At 43.2% G+C, this 22,219-nt stretch overlaps 1 protein-coding gene across 11 annotated transcripts in view; it reads left to right on the plus strand.

Annotated features, from left to right (window-relative positions):
- The window catches only part of MARF1 (meiosis regulator and mRNA stability factor 1), a 45,911-nt gene that overhangs the window by 19,187 nt on the left and 4,505 nt on the right, over window positions 1–22,219 (plus strand). For 10 of the 11 annotated variants that reach the window (XM_053556368.1, XM_053556370.1, XM_053556372.1 and 7 more), the window contains exons 12-26: window positions 86–264; window positions 1,435–1,515; window positions 4,560–4,796; window positions 4,904–5,023; window positions 6,054–6,229; window positions 7,710–7,930; window positions 8,992–9,134; window positions 9,295–9,428; window positions 11,436–11,638; window positions 12,333–12,560; window positions 15,701–15,931; window positions 18,393–18,605; window positions 20,094–20,154; window positions 20,241–20,363; window positions 21,876–22,046. In XM_053556368.1, coding sequence (XP_053412343.1) covers window positions 86–264; window positions 1,435–1,515; window positions 4,560–4,796; window positions 4,904–5,023; window positions 6,054–6,229; window positions 7,710–7,930; window positions 8,992–9,134; window positions 9,295–9,428; window positions 11,436–11,638; window positions 12,333–12,560; window positions 15,701–15,931; window positions 18,393–18,605; window positions 20,094–20,154; window positions 20,241–20,363; window positions 21,876–22,046 — 2,521 coding nt within the window. The remainder of the gene's footprint in view (window positions 1–85; window positions 265–1,434; window positions 1,516–4,559; window positions 4,797–4,903; window positions 5,024–6,053; window positions 6,230–7,709; window positions 7,931–8,991; window positions 9,135–9,294; window positions 9,429–11,435; window positions 11,639–12,332; window positions 12,561–15,700; window positions 15,932–18,392; window positions 18,606–20,093; window positions 20,155–20,240; window positions 20,364–21,875; window positions 22,047–22,219) is intronic. The other variant, XM_053556376.1, reaches the window with a different exon arrangement.

The following is a 22,219-nucleotide window of genomic DNA, read 5'->3' on the forward strand; positions in this document are numbered from 1 at the left end:
GTTTTTCTTACTGATTCACCTTCGGTTTTAAGATGACAAGGTTCTGGGTGGACATAGCGTTCTTTTTCCCTTTCTGCTATTGTAGGTAAAGAATGTTGAGCTCAGCCCCCATACAGATTATCAGCTCAAAGCTGTTATTCAGATGGAAAACTTACAAGAAGCAATTGGTGCAGTGAATAGCCTTCACAGATACAAAATTGGCAGCAAGAAGATCCTGGTTTCACTTGCCACAGGAGCTGCTAATAAATCACTCTCTTTACTGAGGTAAGAAACAAGCTATTTATTTCAGGAAATAACATTTGTCCCAGAAATAATTTTAGAAATAGTAAAAGTGGGCTCAATTACATTTCCAATTCTGTTATGATGATTATATCTGCAATAATACTTCTTTTTGATTCATAGAGTTAGGAGTAAGCTATTTGACTTTTGTTCAAGGCATTACTCAAAGGTGAAGTACAGCTTAAACTTAACAGGCACTGGTGAATGAAATAATGCGCCACATGTTCAGAATAGATCTAAAAATAATAGACCTCTATAATAAAAGTTTATAAGCCTGAAAAGTATTACTTCAGATCTTAGTAGCAAGTGGATTTGTCTATAAAGGTTAGTTAGCTAGACCAACAAAGCTTCAAGCTCTCACCTTGCAGATATATCTTTAATGTCAAAGAAGACACCCAGCCTCATAAGTCCACATTGAGACTATGTCAGTCTTAGGAATCTGGTGATGATTTTATTCATAATGAGATTTGATTCTTCTTTGGCTCTCCCTGTTTTAGAGGGAACTAGTAAAATAGGAGCCACTACTGGATATCTCTTGGGATGATAAAGGATATTTTCTCTAATTTGAATGTCAATAATACTTAGAATAAAAATAATAGCCAAAGAAGATTTGGAAAGTTCAGAAACACAAAAGAGCAGGGGAAAAAATATCTGTCTATAATGATGTGGCTCAAAGCTAATGACCATTAACAGTTGGCATTTTGTTTTTGTTTGGTGGGTTTTTTCCCCATTGAGTGGTTTTTGGTGCCTTTTGGTTTTTTTAAACTGTATTTGAGATTACATTGCATGGTATTGTATATCCTCAGCTACAGGAATTCAGTCACACGTACCTAACTTACAAACTGCAATACGGCAAGAGTTTGTCACCCTGTTCTTTCTTTTGCTCTTGATTAGCAGTGTCTTTTTGCTCCATGGATGTGGAAAGCCCAGTGATTCAGTCTGATATAAATCCTAATGTGGGACCTAATATTCTTTCCTTGGCTTGTCCCTAAAATCCTTTCTTTAAATTTTTCTAGAAAATAAATTCTGACATATCAGAAACTGGTAAATTTATTTCACATTCGTGCTGTGCTAATTTTATGAACTCGGTTTCTAAGATGGAGTCTGTAATGTAGAGGAAATGGTTTGTTCTCTAATTAAGTTTTTGTCTTACAGTGCAGAAACAATGTCTATTCTTCAGGATGCTCCTGCCTGTTGTCTGCCTCTTTTCAAATTTACAGATATCTATGAAAGAAAGTAAGTCAGGACTTTTCATTCTTTCACTTAGTACTGATTGGTGACTTAATATGCACAAAACCATTTTAGTGATTCTTGAGGAACCAGCAGCCTGGTAGAGGAAATGAGATAAAGACACTGGTGTTCAGGTTTTGATTTAGGCTGGGCATGGTGGGTGACACTTGTAATCCTGGCATTTTGGGAGACTGAGGTGGTAGGATCACTTGAGCCCAGGAATTCGAGATCAGCCTGGGCAACATAGAAAAATCCCATCTCTACAAAAATAGAAAGATTAGTTAAGTATAGTGGTACATGCCTGTAGTTCCAGTTACTTGGGAAGGTGCTTGAGCCCTAGAGTTCAAGGTTGCAGTGAGCTTTGATTGCACTTCTGCACTCTAACATAGGCAAGTACAGTGGTATAATCTCTTTAAAAAAAAAAAATCATATTTAACAAACTTCTTTTTCTTTCTTTTTTTTTTTTTTTTTTTTTGAGATAAGAGTCTCACTCTTTTGCCTTGGATAGAGTGTAGTGATGTTGTCATAGCTCACTGCAACCTCAAACTCCTGGGCTGAAGCAGCTCTCCTGCCTTAGCCTCCTGAGTAGCTGGGACTATAGACGTGCTTCAGGTCACTGGCTAACTTTTTTCTATTTTTTAGCAGAAATGAGGTCTGGGTTCCTCACTCTTGGTCAGACTGGTCTCAAACTCCTGACCTCAAGAGATTCCCCCTGCCTCAACCTCCTGTGATTACAGACATGAGCCACCATGTCTAGCTTTTAATATACATTTTAAAACCACTTTCATTTTTAGCAAACTTAGACTTAACAGTCCCTGCAGCTATACTTTACCCTTCCTAATTGATTAGTCTTTGTATTCACTGAGTGAACATTTTTAAGGACTAGACTGAAAGCTCCAGAAGGAAAGAGACTGGCTGTGACTTAACACTATATTCTTAGAACAGCATAATAGATGCTCAGTAAGTATTAGTGGAACAAAAAACTAGGGCACTGCAGAAAATACAGAGCTGGGCAAGTTGGAGCCCTTGTCCTTGAGGAGTTTATGTTTGGAAGGGAAGAGAAGATGCTCACAGATGTTTACATGATGTGAAGACAACTGTCATTGAAAAGAGGGAACAGGGCGGCGCCTGTGGCTCAGCGGGTAGGGCGCCGGCCCCATATGCCGAGGGTGGTGGGTTCAAACCCGGCCCCAGCCAAACTGCAACCAAAAAATAGCCGGGTATTGTGGCGGGCGCCTGTAGTCCCAGCTACTTGGGAGGCTGAGGCAAGAGAATCGCCTTAAGCCCAGGAGTTGGAGGTTGCTGTGAGCTGTGTGAGTCCACGGCACTCTACCGAGGGCGATAAAGTGAGACTCTGTCTCTACAAAAAAAAAAAAAAAAAGAAAAGAGGGAACATGGAGGAGAAGATGCCTTCAGGTATAGAGGAGAGGGAGAACAAGGAGCTTGACCTTTACTCCATGGATTATAGGAGCTGCCATAGTACTGGGGGAGCAGAGAGGAAAAAGGTGTGGTGACGGGAGCCATGTCTTCAGGAAGGCTCTTTGATGGCAGTTGTGTCTGAGGTGGCATCAACAGGGGTGGGAAGAGGCGAAGAAGGGAAGTTTTGCCCCAGCCCTATTTCTGAGCAGATTCTGTGGGGACAGAAAGAACTACATGCCACAGAGATTTCAAGTGTCAAGTGAAACAGGGATGGGTTAACTAGTTTTATGTAGCAAACAAGGTAAAAAGTAGATCAATTTGATTTTGAACCTTGGATGACTAGGAGGATGGTTACATAGTTAAACTGGAAGTAGGGAAATAAAGCATGATTAGGAGGTACAATGAGTTTTTGATCTTGGTTTTGGACATACAAGTTTGAGGGGACCGTTGGAGTAGTGGGTAGAGAATTTAAGTGGTCTGCACACTGGGAGGCTCCCTTAGGAGAGAAGTCAGTTCTGAGGGTGCGGCAATCATTTGCTTAAAGGTGATCGTGAAAGACTTCGAAGCAAATAGATCAGAGGGAGGTGACCTGAATGGTACATCACTAGGGCCAGGAGAGAGGGCAAGAGCCCAGTGGAAAGGGTGTTAGGAGGAAGATATGTGGAGAGGGAGCACGTCAGGAATGGGCAAACTCAGGGGCCTAAGGAGAGATGTGTGAGGCTGAGGAGTGAGGTAGAGGCGTCACTGCCGAGTCCTGTGGATGAAAGCCGAGGGGGAAGGAGAGAGATTGGGTGGTGACACAGCAGAAGCAGCTCCTGAGAGACAGCTGAGAGCATACAAGACAAGGAGCCAGAGCACAGGGAGACCTCAGATCTGCATGATGTGGGGAGAGCACGAGGGACTGGTTTTGGTAGAGGGGATCTGTGCATGTGTGCAGGGCATGGGCAAAGATCAGTGGACAGGCAGTGGGACGAGCAGTGAGTCAAGTTCTGTCCACACTGAATCACATTTAATCCTCACATCAACTCTACGCAACCTGTCACCATCACCCTGCTTTATAGATGGAAAATGAGGGTTGTATCACTTGACTAGGGTCACACAGGTTAGAGTTGAATCAGAGTGTGAGCTCAGATCTGCCCATTTCTAGAGACTTGACTTTTAAGCTCCAAGTATGAAAGGGACAAATCAGGCATCTTAGAGGATGTGTTGACCATGCACTAGGACATAGGCATAGGGAGAGGGTAGCATAGGGTCTGTACTTCTGACGGGAGAGGGGGTGGTGAAAGGTAATACAGTGGGCATTGGAAGTGAGGGGAGCCATATTGAGAGAGAGCCTATCAGCTCTCTAGCTTTGAAAATAGGGTGTGGTTACTTATGGAAGCTAGGCAGTGGTTGGGGGCAGGTACCACATGGTAGAATCAATATAATGGGCATCGAGCCAGAGATAACTCAAAGTACCAGGCATCACTAGTTGGGTAGTAGATGAATTCATAGTAGAATTACTCTAGTTTTACTTGTCAAGAGACACAGGAACCATTCTTGGTCATAGTTCCTGATGTAAACAGGATAGGTGTTCCTGTGTGATCAAAGGAAAACGTTCTAAGTCAGTATCACTCGTCTCTTGCCTTTAGGTTTGGGCACAAGTTGAATGTGTCAGATCTATATAAATTAACAGACACTGTCGCAATCCGTGAACAAGGAAATGGACGGCTGGTGTGTCTCTTACCCAGCAGTCAGGCCCGCCAAAGCCCCCTGGGGTCTTCCCAGTCTCATGACGGCTCCTCCACGAATTGCAGCCCAATTATATTTGAAGAGATAGAATATCACGAGCCTGTCTGCAGACAGCATTGCTCCAGTAAGGATTTCAGGTATGCCACCCCGCTTCTTTTAGAAAGAAACATCTGTTAGAATTACCTTGTGAACATTTGAGACCTCTGGGTGTTGTCAGTTGACTGTTTTGTTCTCTTTTCTTCAGTGAGCATGAATTTGATCCAGACTCTTACAAGATTCCTTTTGTGATTCTTTGTTTGAAGACGTTTGCACCTCAGGTTCATAGTCTTCTCCAGACCCACGAGGGCACTGTGCCTTTGTTAAGGTGACCATACCAAAGCCGTTATTGATTGAATGCCTTAGTCCTCCTGTTCTCTTTGCACACACCTCTCCAATAAGTATTGTAGGGTACTTTATCTTGACATTTTTTAGCCTTCAGTCAAAGTACAGTCACGCCCTGCATAATGACATTTTGGCCAACAATACACCACATATAGGACAGTGGCCCCATAAGATTATAATTCCCTGTTTCTTTTTCTGGACCTTTTCTATATTTAAGTGATTTTAGGTAAACTAATAACACTGTTACAGTTGCCTGCATGTACAGCACAGTAACATGCTGCACAGGTTTGGAGCCCAGGAGCAATAGACCATCTTAGATAGCCTGCGTGTGTATTGGGTACCATCTAGGTTTGTGTAAGTATATTCTGGGACATTAGCACAGTGACAAAACCGCCCAGTGATGCGTATCTTAGAACATACTCCCATCATTAAGCAACATGTGACCGTATATCTGAAATGGGATCCATTCAGTCAATATTTTAACAAAAACAAATGTGTTTGTGCTAAATTTTAGAAACAAACATGAACAGGACAGTGTCTTCACGGGGAAGACATATAAGTGCTGTGGCAGAAAACTTCATAAATGCTAAGAGACTATACTCAGCCTCAAATACTTGTAAATTTCTAGATGAGAGAGAAGCGTATTCTTGAAAAGTCCATTTAACCACTCCATGGGCCATGATGGTAGACTTAATACAAAGGCCAACCCTGGATGGAGGGGCTTTAATGTCTCTGACAGGTTAAAGCAGAAGAATGACTGACTCAGAAGGCAGTGTCTATTTTTAACCCCCCACCCCTTCTGGATACTGCCTGGTAAAATACTGCAATGCATCAGAGAGGCCAGTACCACAGTGATTGCCTCCCATCTTAAATTGTCTCCCATTCAAACCCAGATTGTGGGCACTTAAACAGAAATTATTAATTGATTTATTAATTTAAAGCCTTTTATTTAGTGAAGGGCTTTGCTTTTCTGTTATTTTAATTTGGACTTTTTGTTTGTTTTCCTACTTCAGCTTTCCAGAATGTTATGCCGCAGAGTTTGGTGATCTAGAAGTAGTACAGGAAAACCAAGGGGGTGTTCCCTTAGAGCACTTCATCACCTGCGTTCCGGGTGTAAACATTGCCACTGCTCAGAATGGCATCAAAGTTGTCAAATGGATTCACAACAAGCCCCCACCTCCCAACACAGGTTGGTGTCAGATATTCAGCCCTCTGTCAGATTGGAGGATGCTGTTGGCTTTTTTAGACAGCAGTACTATTTGTCAAGTGTGGAAGCACCATGGGTATCTCCTTTGATCTTCTAAAAACTCTCTAAAATTCTGAGGGGTTGGCAGGACTAGACTTTTTATTTAGGTTTGTTTTGGCTTTTGTTTTAAAATGGGGTCTCACTATATTACCCCATCTGGTCTGGAACTTCCTAGGCTCAAGTGATTCTCCTGCCTCAGCTTCCTGAGCAGCTGGGTCTGCAGGCACATAGCACTGTGCTTAGCAGAACTACATTGATTTGAAAATACCAGCATGAATTATTTAAAAACTTTGAAACCCAAGTTTCACATTTGCAAATCTCTTTAGCTACCTCATTTTGTGGAGCTTTTGGGTTGTCAGTTGACTGGCCTTTTAAAAGTGCTTTGACATCTCCAAAGGAAGTATCTCTTAAAGCAGATTTACCTTTGGAATTAGTTTGGTTAGCATTTCTGACTTTGATAAATGTGAAAATAAATTTAACTTTAAATGTAAAGGATCAGGGAATTTGGACCTAGGTTTGGGTAAGTATCCCCTGAGTTGTAAATGTCTAAAGCTGCTACCCATAAACAATGCTATAAATTATTGCCTTTGTACATATTATACACACTTCTTTTTCTTTGGTACCTAACTCTTTCTCCCTTTCTCTTCCCACCTCCCCTTACCTTACAGGAAAGAAGGTAAAGATAACCAGGGAACTCTTGAGTCAGGTGGCTCTGAGAGAAACATTTATACCTAAGTTTTTTACCGAGCCCCGCTTCCTCCCCCTTTCTTTCCCCTCAGTGTTAGGCTCTTCAGGGGCCTGCAGATTATGCTGCTCCCTCCTCACTCCTGTGCTGTGAGCCCATAAACCTCTTCTACCTTTCTGTAAAGGTTTCTATCTGATTATTTACACTTTTTTTATTAAAACATTTTTTTAGGTGTGAGCATTCAAGATAGTGCAAAAACCTGTTTCTTACCAGTTTGTCATGTTAGTCTTAGAACATTATTGCTTTCCATGGTTTTCTAGGTAACATTTTCATCTACACTAGGAGTAATTGTGGTCTTTTGGGCTACCTGCCTGATGATCATTTATAACCTTGTTTCTTTGGTATGTCCAAGTTATTGAAATATAACCAGTTTCTAAACTAGAAACTCCCTGTGTATTTTCACTTACACTGTAAGTAACACAGTAGTGAACTGTGCTTTACTCCAGCTACTTAACTTCAAGAATTCATGGGAAAGCATTTGCCACCCCACAAATAAGTTGGACTAACTAGCTCATTATATAGGAGCTAAGCACAGAAAGTGAGAAGTAAAGCGGCTACTGTATTTGGTTTTGCTGCTTGTCCATGATTGAACTCAAACTAGGACTGCAAGATTGGTTTCCTTCCTTCCAGCTGGTGAAGTCATACTTTATGTCTTATTCATGCTCTTTTTTTTTGTAGACCCTTGGCTTCTGCGTTCTAAAAGTCCTGTAGGTAACCCCCAGCTGATCCAGTTCAGTAGAGAAGTGATCGACTTACTGAAGAGCCAACCATCGTGTGTCATACCAATTAGTCATTTCATCCCTTCCTATCATCATCATTTCGCAAAGCAGTGCCGAGTATCAGACTACGGATATTCCAAGCTGATTGAATTATTAGAAGCAGTGCCTCATGTATTACAGGTAAGAAATGCTGGGGGATTATTTGTTTAGAGATGGGAATGTTCTTCTATGGCTTTGGCTGCTCCAGCCAAAGAAACAGCAATAGGTGGTAACCTAATTCCTAAGAAATCAGTTCTGAATAAAACAGCTTGTAAAAGTTTTCTTCAAAGTGCAGGAAACACACACAAGGTAGCTTCTCAGTTTTTTGGAAAGCTACAAGTTTACAACTTAAAGGAGCTTCTTAAGAGAACTGAGAAGTGTTTTGCCTCTCATGTAGACTGGCCTTCTTCCTTGTAATGCAGCACTGTCCAGAATTGTTGATTACCTGGGAGCTGCTGTGAATATCTGCATAATTGTATATTGGAGCCTATGAGAAAGTCAAAGGCTTAATGTTTCTTTCTTTTTTTTTTTTCTGTAGAGACAGAGTCTCATTTTATTGCCCTCAGTAGAGTGCCATGGCCTCACACAGCTCACAGCAACCTCCAGCTCCTGGGTTTAAGCGATTCTTCTGCCTCAGCCTCCCAAGTAGCTGGGACTACAGGCACCCGCCACAACGCCCGGCTAATTTTTGGTTGCAGTTTGGCCAGGACCGGGTTTGAACCCGCCACCCTCGGTATATGGGGCTGGCGCCCCACCGACTGAGCCACAGGCGCCGCCCAGGCTTAATGTTTCTTATAAAGGAGTTGGAGACTAATTACTGCATTAGAGTATAGCATTCAATCCTATATGGCTTTGCCTGTTAACTCATAGAGTTATTTATTTATAAAAGTGTCTCACTTGTGGCTTACAAACCTGTGGTTGTCTTTTAGAGACAAATTTAGTTGTAACAGACCGTTAATATGCTTTTCACTTTTATACCTACAACTATCTAGGAGAAGATAAGCAGGAGATAACAGGCCCAGAAAGTTGAGCAGTTTCTACTTTGACTGTAAATCATTTTGTTGATTTACATGTGTTTCATATTGCACATATCATACATATTCTTTGAGGCCAGTAACAGAAGAGAGAGCAAGCCAGCAGCTGGAAAGTCAGTATCTGCTAAGCTTTTATACATATAAATAATCAAAGTGTTTGGTTTGCAGATTCTTGGAATGGGCTCCAAACGTTTGCTGACCCTTACCCACAGGGCCCAGGTGAAGCGCTTTACTCAGGATTTACTGAAACTTCTCAAATCCCAGGCCAGTAAGCAGGTCATTGTGAGAGAATTCTCGCAGGCTTATCATTGGTGAGTTGATGAGAAGAATAAAAACGAGGAAATATTTTAAAACACTGTTCTCCAAAATTTTAAATACTTCTCTAACATTTCTTTTAATCAATAGAAAATGTATATTTGTTTTAGCAACATTATTGCTCATTCTTTACCCATTTCCATTGTTAAAACCTAGGTGTTTCTCAAAAGACTGGGATGTCACTGAATATGGTGTTTGTGAGTTGACTGACATCATATCAGAGATTCCAGACACAACCATCTGCTTGTCCCAACAAGATAATGAAATGGTGATTTGTATCCCCAAAAGAGGTATGCAACTTTTATTCACTGGAAGGATGTTGTCTATCTCAGTAGTTATTTCAAATGAAATGGTAAAGGGATTACACTTTTACTTCCCTCTCTATGGTTCCTGAAGCTTCCAGGAAAAGCACAGTTTGAAAACTACTACCCTGGTACACAGTACCTGCCCTACGTTCTTCAGGGCAGACAAAGCCGTTCGTCAAGAAGAAAAGCATACTAGTTTTTAGGAATCACTGTAAGGGATAAAAAGGTCATAACTACTTTTCTAAAATGCTTCCTTCAGCCTTTCAGTGGATATTTAAGCCATAGTTACCCGATTGGAAATCTGTTATCATGCCCATTGCTTGTCTCTTTAACTCTGAGCTGCTTTACTATGCACACTTGAGAAGGGACTGAAACCCAGATGAATGTTTTTTTGTTTTGTTTTGTTTTTTTGTTTTTTGTTTTTTTGAGACAGAGCCTCAAGCTGTCGCCCTCGGTAGAGTGCTGTGGCATCACAGCTCACAGCAACTTCAAACTCCTGGGCTTAAGCAAAACTCTTGCCTTAGTCTCCCAAGTAGCTGGGACTACAGGCGCCCACCACAACGCCTGGCTATTTTTTGTTTGTAGTTGTCATTGTTGTTTGGCGGGCCCAGGTTGGATTCGAACCTATCAGCTCTAGTGTATGTGGCTGGCACCTAAGCCACTTGAGCTACAGGTGCTGAACCTCAGATGAATGTTTCATTTTGTCCTTCAAATTTCAGTGGTTCCAGTTGAGATCTGGGAAATAGGATAGTTAAAAATAAATCTAGGCCAAGCGAGGTTTCCCAGCACTTTGGGAGGCCAAGGCAGGCAAATTGCTTGAGCCAATAGTTCAAGACCAGCCTTGACAATATCAAGGCCATTGGGCAAATAAGGAGGCCCCATCTCTACAAAGAATTATAAATTAAATTAAAATTAAAAAACAGTCATGGTGGTACATGCCTGTAGTCCTAGCTCTTTGGGAGGCTGAAATTAGAGGATTTTTTGAGCCAAGGAGTTTGAGGTTACAGTGAGCTATGAGCACGCTATTGCACTCTAGCTTGGGTGATAGAGTGAGACCCATGTCAAATAAATCAATAAATCAATCAATAAATCAATGAATTTAACAATTAAATAACATAGGTTAGGAGAATGTGGGTCTACTTACACGTAGTTGGAAAGTATAGTATTGGAGGTATGTGAGGGTCTCATATACAGAAGTGTCCACTTTTCGTATCTGTGGGTTCTGTAGGGCGGACTGTAGTACTGGAGTGTGTGAGGATTTTGTGTCCATGAGGGTATTGGAACCAATCCCCTGTGAACACTGAAGGGTGACTGTATTGTCAGGTATTCCTGCTATTACCAGTAGCTCTTAAACTGTGCCCCAACAGAACACTGGTGTCCATGAAATCATAGGATTCCAGAGCTAAAGTCAATAATGGTAGTCTTTTTCCCATTCTAATTTAAAATTATATTACATTTTGATAGAAACAATAATCTACGTTTAAGCTTTTTCTCCTCTTTCTGTTCAGCTTTTGAAGCCTGATACTTTTTTTTGCTAGCAAGTTCTTACTGAAGTTCAAATGAATAAACAGAAAGCATATGAATATTTAAATTTGCGATTTTATAGAAATAATTTCTAGATTACTTTTTGAAGTACAGAGATATGTGCATATTATGTTCATATATGTGGGGTTCATATAGGATGGTAGCTAGATAATGATTTCAACCCTGCAAGATGACATGTTTATGTATGTATTTTGTAGTATACCATAAGAGCATCATGAACTCCCAGTAGTCTGTCTTTGAACATGTTTGAGAATCATTTGAAAGAGGGACGAGTATATGGATTTTTTAGGTTGTGTGTTTTGGGAAGGCATAGAAGATATCTCTCGTGTACTCTGAATAGGCCTTACCACAGTGTGGATGTTAAACACATGAATGGGTAGAAAAAGATCGTGGTTTATGTTTGTTTTTTTTGTTCATTTGTTGTTTTTGTTTTGCTTTCTTGTAAAGAACGTACCCAGGATGAAATAGAAAGGACAAAACAATTCTCCAAGGATGTTGTAGATTTGCTGCGTCACCAGCCGCATTTCCGGATGCCCTTTAATAAATTTATTCCCTCTTATCATCACCACTTTGGCCGGCAATGCAAACTTGCGTACTATGGGTTTACCAAGCTACTTGAACTTTTTGAAGCCATACCTGATATTTTACAAGTGAGTGAAGAAATTCTAATTATTAACATGTTTATCTGAACAATATGTAGGAACGTTCTTTTTCATTTTTAGGACCTATTTTCCTGGGAAATAGGGAGTTATGAGAAAGGATGAAATTCTGAAATATTCTCATCAGAGAAGCTATGATGTTGACCCAGTAGTTTTTAAGTTAATATATGTTTTTTCCTTTAATAAAGAATTACTCTTCAAACTTTTTAGAGTAATTGTTGAAAAAAGGATTAAAGAGTTTTATTTCTATACATTAGCTTCATGCTTTTTACATCTCTTGTGTTGAAAGTGGGGATGGTATGTGAGGGGATGACAGTGATAAACTGTTAAGCTATTATTAAGCCATATTTCTGTTATTTATTTCATTAATATTATTTTTGACTCCTGAAGTGTTTCTTAAAAATTTTTATGGTGGTAAAATAACACAACAGCCTAGAATTGACCATCTTAGCCATTTTTAAGTATATAGCTCAGTAAGTGTTAAGTACATTCACATTGTCGTGTGACTAATCTCCAGAATGCTTTCATCTTCAAAACTGAAACTGTGCTCATTAAACAATACTACCTGCTATTTTGTTACTTGTCGTATACAGTTTTATGCCATTTAATTCCATGAACAGCCATAACCTTTTTCTCCTCCCTGTGTGTTCATTTTCCTTTTTCTCCTCCCTGTGTGTTTTCCAAGGTATTGGAATGTGGAGAAGAAAAAATTCTTACTTTGACAGAGGTAGAGCGGTTCAAAGCTCTAGCCGCCCAGTTTGTTAAACTCCTTCGGTCCCAGAAAGATAACTGCCTTATGATGACAGATTTACTCACAGAATATGCTAAAACTTTTGGTTACACATTTCGTCTCCAAGACTATGATGTCAGTTCAGTTTCAGCTTTAACACAGAAACTCTGCCATGTTGTAAAGGTAAATAATATTTTTTTCTTCATTGGGAAGTTTGCATGTGCTTTAGCATTTCCGTGTTTACACCTTATGCTGTGTGCTGTGGCTTCCCAACTTATGTGTGTCATTAGTACCTTACCAGGTAACAGGAGGTGACTTGGTTTGGCAGTGTGGATTTTTAGTCTTCCTTTTGTGTGCTTATTATGGCCTTGCCGGTAATACCTTTTTGAACTGATGAGGTGACTTTTTGTTCCAGGGTATTTATTCTCAGGTATGTCAGTCTCAGTGTTGCTCACCTAAAGTTGAGTCCTTCTATACAGATCTTTGTCTCTGAAGTTCTTAGCACATACCATATCCCTTCCCCTTTCCAGGTTCTGACCCACTTAGGAGTAGGTTTAGGAACAAGCAAAGTCTCAGAATTGCCTTTGTTGCTGTGGTCAAGAAGGCAGCTTCCTCCTCTGGACTCAAGTGACCCTCCTAGTCCCAGAGCAGCTGCCAGTTTCCCAAGGGACCAGGGAAAGTTACTACCAGGAGGAAGAACAGGGAGGGGAACCTGAGGTGGAGGCACCCCTAGTCACGGGTCTGGAAGGAATCTGTTAGGTACTGGCTGGTTGGAGGAGGAAGAACCTTCACAAGAGACGGGAGAAGCTGAGAGAGTAGGAAGCAGGCTGCGAGAGTGGGACATCCCCATGCCAAGGAAGAGGAGTGGCCAGCAGTGCCACCTGCTACTTTAAGGGCATGGTGACAGGGACTAACTTGACCTTTGGCTTCAGCTAAGTGGAGCTAACCAGTATTGTTGGCCAGAGCAGTGGCAACATTACTGTGGCGTGGGGACAGAAGCAATGCTGGAGTAGGCCGAGGAATGAGGAGAGGCAAGAAGATGGTGCCAGCTCATCTGGCAGCTTCTCCTTCTGTTTGCTTGTGAAGGAAGGAGCCAAGGCCACAGCTGGAGGCTGTGGATAGAGGGAGCAAGTGTGGGTTGGCTTCTCTGAGTCCAAGAGACTTAAGCATGTCTGGGAGCCACTGCGGAGGATCTGCTCAAGAGAAAGATGAATATACTGAGTGAGAGAGGCCCAAGGGGTGCTCGTCCTGAGGACGCAGGAGTTGCGGGACCAGCATTCAGAGGAAGGGAGCATAGCTCTTATATTAACATTGGGGACAGGAGGCGCTGGCAGGGTGGGTGAAGCAAGGGTGGTTTTGCAGAGAAGGGAGTTACTTTCCACAAGCTATTTTTTCATCAAGTGGAAGGTACAATCAGCTGCATAGAGGAAAAGAAAGGACTTAAGACTGTGGAGTATGGAAAAGGTCTGCTGTTGTTGCAGTGAGTGGGAGAGTGGCTTGACCTGGAAGCCAGTAGGATCCTGAGAGTGCCCTGGGCTCAGTGCCACGGTTGAGCAGTTTAGGTGTAAGTCCCAGGATGCTGGTGGTGTTGGGTTCAGGGTGGAAGTTTGTCAGATGAGTGCATGGGAAAAGCAGAGGGACAGAGGATTTACAGTATTGACAAGAATGTCAGCGCCAGGAGGTGATAAAAGAGGGGAGTGGGGAAAGGAGCAGTGGGAGGTGGTGGCGCAGTGAAGGATCTCCTTTCACCCTCTGCTTTCTTTTCCACATGGCGGGTTTGAATCATTGGTTTAGGAAGTGGGCTATGACCTTGGGGATGGGTGTCTGCAGTGGCATTTAATAGAAGAGGATGTCACTGAAGATGACAGATGAGGAACTCAGAGGCCCTGGTGTAGGACAGGTTCTTGGATGCCTATTTGCCCAGGATGATGAAAGCAGTAGGCTAAGTGGACAGGGAGACTCTTAAGATGTGGTCAGAGGCTTTGATGAATGAGGGCAGGTGGCTGGGAAGCTGGGCATGGGCAGCAAAAGTAGGGAGGAATGAGAGACTCCTGTGTGCCTCCCAGTGGCCCCCTAGGCTCTCCTGGGTAGCTTCTCAAACCCTACCTCTGAGAATCTGATATTAGTCTGAGTGTACTCTGAGCATGGGCATGGTGTTAGTGCATCGCCGGGATGGAGAATCAAAGAGACCATCTTAAGAAGCATCAGAGGAGCAGGCTTTTGTTGTTTGTTTCCTTAAAAGGCTGCAACAATAGCAGTCAAAAAGGCTACAATAATAGTAGTCATCTGGGTGTCCAAGACTTGGACTTCCTCAGACTTATATCTGTTGCTTGATCAAACTCCCACTGTAGAGGAGGAAATCTGATAAGTGGGGCGGGAGTTGGCCAACTGCTCTCTTGCCTTGGCTCCAGGCCCACGTGAGAACCAGGTGGAGATGCCTTAGTCTTGAGGTGGCTCTTCATATGCCACCTACCTCTTTTGCCTCTGACTATCCAAAGCCCCAAAGAGTTCTCAGCCTTTACACTAGGCAGGAAACCGGGTCAAGGGGCAGTAAGGCTGTAGTGGTGAGCATTGGTTGACTGCTGTTGCCTAAGCAGCATGTGCACTGTGTCAGCACCAGGAGAGGCTGAGTAGACTCCCCCACCCAGGGGCTGCTGGTCTCTGTCACCACACACTTATTTACATGTTGCTCGGTCCCCCAATGGTAACTTGTGTCCTGATGTGCTTAATCACTTAAATCCTTTATTGCTTTGAAAATCTGAAGTAATTAAGGAGTAGACATGTTTTAGTTAGAAATAAAAATACTAGCTTTTGGTCAGTAGTAAAAACTAGAAAAATGGAGCTGGCCTTGTAGTCAGAATGGGCTTGCCATGTCAGTGTCGCCCATGGTCTCACTTCCCCACCCACACCCCTCCTTAGAGCACAGCAATCCTGAGACCATGAGCTTGGGCCAGTGAATGTCAGCTGGATGCTCTACTTCCCTCTCAGAGCGGGAAGTGGAAGAATGAATGAAGTATCACAGAGAACAATAGCAGTTTTCCCCCCATTATTGCACTAAGAGAGGGGATGGTTTTCATGGAAGTTTTTTGTTATGGACTAGCAGAGAGGGACAGAACAATTTCTGCTCCACTCCCTTCTAAAGTATTGGTCTGGTGTCCCAAAGAAGCTAAAAACAAACTCAGTCACTTTATTTCAGTGTAAGAGAAAAAATGAGAGATTTTTCATCAGTTAGTCTCATTAACCAAAATGAAATTAGCTGAGTTGGGTATGACCCAGCGTGTGTCGCTTGTGTTCTGAAAGGTTTGAATTCTCATTTTCCTCAGGTTGCTGATATAGAATCTGGGAAACAGATTCAGCTGATCAATCGCAAGTCTCTGCGATCTCTCACTGCCCAGTTACTGGTCTTGTTGATGTCTTGGGAAGGAGCTTCTTATCTTTCTGTTGATGAGCTCAAGAGACATTACGAAACCACCCACAGTACTCCTCTCAACCCCTGTGAATATGGATTCATGACCTTGACTGAACTTCTAAAAAGTCTGCCATACTTAGTTGAGGTACGCATGTTATGGGGTCTTTAGAACCATCATATTGAAAAGTGGGTGTTTCAGGATTACCTATTGGTCCAGATTAGAGTGTGTAAAGCTGCAGAGAGTCCTAGAAATCTCTAAGCCAAACTGGTCATGTTATAGATGAGTAAACTAGGGCACAGGGCAGGGAAGGGAGTCCTCCGAATGAGGGCACTGGCTCCATTTTGCTGCTATTGTATCTTTCTGAATAAGGTGTGATGGGATCATTGAAATTTGCCACTAAAAAAGGAGGCACCAGGACCAAATGGGTTAACAACTGAGTTTTATCTTGTGTCCTGGCTTCCATGATGACGAACAAAAGAAGAAACAGTGGTCGTGCCAAAAAGGGCTGTGGCCGTGTGCAGTATATTCACTGCATGATCTGCGCCCATGCGTGCCCAAAGACAGAGCTATAAAGAAGTTCGTCGTTGGGAACCTGTGGAGGCCGCAGCTGTCAGGGGTATTTCTGAAGCGAGTGTCTTCGATACCTTTGTGCTTCCCAAGCTCTGTGTGAAGCTACATTACTGTGTGAGCTGTGCTATTCACAGCAAGATAGACAGGAACCATTCTCAGGAAGCCTGCAAGGACCTCCACCCTGATTTAGACCTAAGAGCTGCATACACAGTTTAGACCTCTGTCTGCACTGTCTATGCAGCTCTCTCCACCAGGGTTTGCCCCTTCTGCTTGAGACACAGGTTTCCCAGGTTCATACCCTACTCGCATTTGTTTGTGGGTGCTGTCCCATGACCTCCACCAAAGCCCAGGTAAGGACTTGAGTCCTTAAGGACTGAAGAAAAACTATCCTTTGGGGAAAAATAAAATGGAAATTATACCTAAAAAAAAAAAAATAAAATAATTGAGTTTTAACTAACTCTCAAAGAGCAGATAACTCCAACTTTACAGAACAAAAAATACATTCTAGGGGAGAAGTGAGGTAGCTCACACCTGTAATCCTAGTGCTGTGGGAGGCCAAAGTGGGAGAATCCCTTGAGCTCAGGAGTTCGAGACCAGCCTGAGCAAGAGTGAGACCCTGTCTCTACAAAAAATTAGCTGTGTGCTATGGTGGTTTCCTACAGTCCCAGCTACTTGGGAAGCTGAGGCAGAAGGATCACTTCGGCCTAAGAATTTGAAGTTGCTATGATGCCACTGCACTCTAGCCTGGGCAATAGAGTGAGACTCTGTCTCAAAAAATTAAATTAAGGCCAGGCATGGTGGCTGTAATCCTAGCACTCTGGGAGGCCCAGGCAGGCAGATTGTTTGAGTTCAGGAGTTTAAGACCAGCTGGAGTCAAGTAAGACTTTGTCTCTAAAAATAGCTGGGCATTGTGGTGGGCACCTTTAGCCCCAGCTACTTGGGAGGCTGAGGCAGGAGAATTGCTTGAGCCCAAGAGTTTGAGGTTGCTGTGAGCTGTGATACCATGGCCCTCTATCAGGGTGACAAAGTGAGACTCTGTCTCAAAACAAACAAACAAAAAATTCTAGGCCACAACAAAAGGTTCAGGGGCAGGGGAAGCTTAATACTTTTATGAAGCCAAAGTAACTTTACTATTGAAAACCTAATGTAGTCCCTTAAATAAAAGCAATTCTAGCTATTTTTAAAGAATGCTAAGTATTGTCTAGCATCAGTGTTTCTTGTAAAATCAGTTTAGAAGATGAGGGTTAAAGTCCTCCATCGACAGCCAGGCATGGTAGCTCATGCCTGTAATTCTAGCACTCTGGAAGGCCAAGGCAGGTAGATTGCCTGAGCTTATGAGTTTGAGACCAGCCTGACCCAGAGTAAGACCCCGTCTCTTAAAAAGGTAGCCAGGCATTGTGGGGTGTGTCTGTGGGGAGTCCTAGCTGTTTGGGAGGCTGAGGCCAGAGAATCACTTAAGCCCAAGAGTTTGAGGTTGCTGTGAGCTGTGACACCATGGCACTCTACTGAGGGCAACAAAGTAAGATTCTGTCTCAAAAAAAAAAGAAAGAAAGAAAGGAATTCCTCTATCTGCACTGTGTATGCAGCTCTGTCTACCAGGGTTTGCCCCTTTTGTTTGAGACATGGGTTTCCCAGTTTCATTCCCTACTCACACTTGTTTGCTGAAGGCTGTAGCCTTCTCTTAGAGCAGCAGTTCTCAACCTTTAGGTCTTGACCCCTTTGTTACATCCTGCATTCAGATTTTACGTTATGATTCATAACAGTAGCAAAATTACAGTTATGAAGTAGCAACGAAAATAATTTTATGGTTGGGGTCACCACAACATGAGGAACTGCATTAAAGGGTCGTGGAATTAGGAAGGTTGAGAACCACTATCTTAGAGCATATCCTTGAATGACTCAGGTTCCTCAGGTTATTACCCATTTTCAGATCAGCTTTGGGCCTTTTTATCCTCAGCTGGAAGCCTGCATTTCTGAGGTGCATGGAGTTCTTCTCTCATGAAGTTGCTAATACTACTTTTTCGCTTTGGTCCAGGTTTTCACTAATGATGAGTCAGAAGAATGTGTGAAGCTCACAAGCCTGTATTTGTTTGCAAAGAATGTGCGGTCTTTGCTTCATACTTACCACTACCAGCAGATTTTCCTTCATGAATTTTCCATGGCCTATACCAAGTATGTTGGAGAAACACTGCAACCCAAGACATATGGCTACAGTAGTGTGGAGGAGCTCCTGGGAGCAATCCCACAGGTGGGTGTTACTCTCAGCTTCTTGGAGAGTGCCTGCCTGAAGAGCCACAGGCCGGCTCTCTTGAACAGAAATGTAAAATGCTGCCATAAAATGGCAGGTGTTTTGGATGAAATAAATGACTTTAGTGTTTCTCATTGATTCTATGAACCTTTATTAAATCCCTATTTGCCAGATGAGCATGTCCCAGGCCGCACCAGGAAGGCACCAGGTAATAGGGTCAGGACACCTAACTGAGCAGGAGAGTAGTCATTGTAGTCAGCGCAGCCACAGCAGTGAGCCCCACGCTCAGTGAGCGCACCGAGGAGGGCTGTGGGCTGGGAGTGGACTTGGCAAGGATGTGCACAGGGTGATGAGGAGGGGAAGGAGCATTCTGGGCAGAGCAGCAAGACGTAGAGCAGAGTGTAGGATGGGGCTGGGGGATTAAAAACTGCTGGAGCCTAACAGAGAAGAATTAGTGACAAAGGGCTGTGCTCCTCCAGGTAGGGAGCGAGACTCTGCAGTGAGAGCAGGAGCCCCAGGTTTGCACGTGAAAAGCATCACAGTGGCCGCGTCCATGGAGGAGTGGAAGAGGGGGCTTGGCTCGGATCCCAGCCATCACAGAGGTCTGGCTCAGTGTTAGATGGAGGTTTTGAGCCTGAGGGAAAATAGTAGAATAGAGGATGCAGTAAGGGCACAGGTGAGAGACGCTTGCAAGCTGACATCAGGAACTCGGTGACAGAGTGTGGGGGAGGGGAGCCCTGGCTGCCAAGAACCACCCTCTGACGTGGCTGCAGAGAGGGTACAGCACCACCGGGCAGAGGACTTTGTTCATGAGCTTAGTTTAGGGAGTCTGGGAGGTGGCTTTTAATTGTTTGAGGTTGTGTATAGTTTTTGCAAAAAAATGGCAAGCATTATCATGTAGGAATCTTAATTTATCAAAACTGTTGTTTGTAATACAGTCTTTTTGAGAATCATAAAGAATATTTCTGAAACTGTGTCTTCAGCTTTTTATAAGGGGCATGTTTCTTTCAGCTTCTTCCATTGCTTTAAAAGCTACAGAAAGGCCGGATGCGGTGGCTCACACCTGTAATCCTGGCACTCTGGAAGGCCAAGGCAGGTGGATAGCTTGAACTGAGGAGTTCAAGACCAACCTGAGCAAGAGCAAGACCCCGTTTCTACTAAAAATAGAAAGTCTAGCTGGGAATCATTACAGGTGCCTGTAGTCCCAGCTACTCAGAAGGATGAGGCAGGAGGATCACTTCAGCCGCAGTAGTTTGAGGTTGCTCTGAGCTACGCTGACACTACAGCGCTCTACCCAGGGTGATAAAGTGAGACTCAGAAAAAAAATTTAAAAGCTACAGAAAGAGTGTAAAAACATTCCTGGCATTAACTCGGTTTCTGAACTCTAGTCTGTTAAAGGCAGGCACAAGAGGTCTCACTCTTCCTGAATGTTAGGGCTCGTGTCCCCTCCTTTTCCACTGCTTAACCAGTAGTATGTCTTGTGTGCAGGTGGTCTGGATAAAAGGACATGGTCATAAGAGAATTGTAGTGTTAAAAAATGACATGAAATGTAAGTAAGCACTCATCCCCTCCCAACTTAAAAATCACCTTTCTCTGACTGACTTTTTTCTCTGACGGGTGCTCTTTGTCCTCCAGGTCGTCTGAGTTCACTCGGTTTTTCCCCTGCCAATCACGAAAACAGGCCCTCAGATAGTGAGCGCATCCTGGAGGTCCCTGAACCCACAGCCTCTGAACCCAAGCTTGGAGCAGGTAGCAATGGTAAGAGAGGGAAAGCAGATGAGCCAAAGCGCATGAAATTCTGGGAGAAATGGCTCGGGCTGGGGCAGGTGGAGGAAAGGAGGGCAGCAGAGCATTTCACTCCTTGAAGTTAAATGTTCAGACATTTTTCTAAGGAGTTTTGGTATTTAGTGAGTAACAGGAACAGCTGGCCTGCATTTTGATAGCATTGCACAGTTGACTGGCTAAAGCCCTTGAAGGATATTGGCAACCCCTTAATGATGGTATTATCCCAGTTCAGGTGCTAGAGAAAAAAAATTATTCTGACACTTGTTAAAATGGTAATTCAAGACTATTGCAGTAGAGGAGAGAGCACTCACCTCCAAATACAAGGATGAGTAGGGATTTATATCTAAGGAGCAGAGTGAGGGATGAGTGGGTAGAAAATGACTCAGGGGAGCCATCCAGGGTGGGGGCGTTCATACTGACCCTGCCTAACAGGATTCAGCTAAAGGCAGGCCATGGGCGAATTCAGCAAGGGTGGGGGTGAGGAATTCATTCCATTAGACTAAGGGTGGTCAGATATCAAGGCCAGGGGAGTCTCACTAAACTGATTGAAAATTCTTGCTAAGACTGGACTTGGTGGCACAGGATAGACTCGGGAGGCCAAGGTTGGAAAAGCCTAAGTTTGGTCAGGGAGTCTTTGTCACAGGACTTCCCTAGCAAAGACTTGGTATGTGTTAATATGACTCACAATTACATTGAGTCACATAGATTTTAAGTCAGACCATCTCTGTAGTAGACAGAGATCAAGTCTCTTGAATTTTTATAGCAGTTTTAACTTTACTGAAGGACTTTTGAATTCATTGCTATGTGAGAGAATTTTGTCAGCATATCATTCTGCAAGATAGAAGTATTACCGTAACCCGCGTTTCTAGGATAACTCAGTTATACAGCATTTTACATTCTGTAAAGCACCTGACTGTAAATCATCTCAGTCTTCAGCACTAGGAACCTCCCTTCCACAACTGAGGAACTAGAATTCCAGGAAGATGCATAGCTTACCCGAAGTCTCTTGACCTAGGAAGTGCTGAACTGGGACCCAGGTCTTCTAATTCTGAGCTTCTGTATACCCCTTCTCAGGGTTGTCTCCTCTCTCTCGCTTTTTTTTTTTCTTTTTTTTCCAGTTTTTGGCCGGGGCCAGGTTTGAAGCCACCACTTCCGGCATATGGGGCTGGTGCCCTACTCCTTGAGCCACAGGTGCCACCCATGGTTATCTCCTCTCTTTAGAAACTGAATGCAGAACCTTTTTCTCAGTTGAGGGCTTAGAAGAACCTGGTGTTCCTAAGAACATAGATCTTCAGGACATACTGGCTTGTGGCATATTATTTACCAACAATCTTTGTTAATGGCTTCTTCTTTTTTTAACTTCAAGTACTTCCTGACATTTTTAATCTTTAAGGAACAGAAAGAAAACCCTAGACCCATACTAGGTGTTTGCACTCTGGCTCATGCTGTCAAGATCACAGAGTCATGGCTGCCTTCTCTGTCCAGGGCCCAGTCAGACAGAGCAGGAGCTTCTCCGCCTGACCAGTGACTCCCCTGTCGACCTCCTGTGTGCGCCTGTCCCCTCATGCTTGCCATCCCCTCAGCTGACACCAGACCCTGTCATCCTTCAATCTGCTGATCTCATTCAGTTTGAGGAACACCCTCAAGAATCTTCTGGTAGGAGATGCTGTATTCTTGTGGGGGTTTTCTTTGTGTATTTAAAAAATAAAGCCATCATGCTAGTATGTTAAGTGTTTGATGGACATGAAGAGAAACTGTACCTTTTCAGATGTGAAAATACTCTTGCTGATTATTTAGGACTTTTCCTGCTGGGGTTCCTACAGAGTTAG

The sequence above is a fragment of the Nycticebus coucang genome, chromosome 12 (genome assembly GCF_027406575.1).
Source record: "Nycticebus coucang isolate mNycCou1 chromosome 12, mNycCou1.pri, whole genome shotgun sequence".
Classification (NCBI taxonomy): Eukaryota; Metazoa; Chordata; class Mammalia; order Primates; family Lorisidae; genus Nycticebus; species Nycticebus coucang.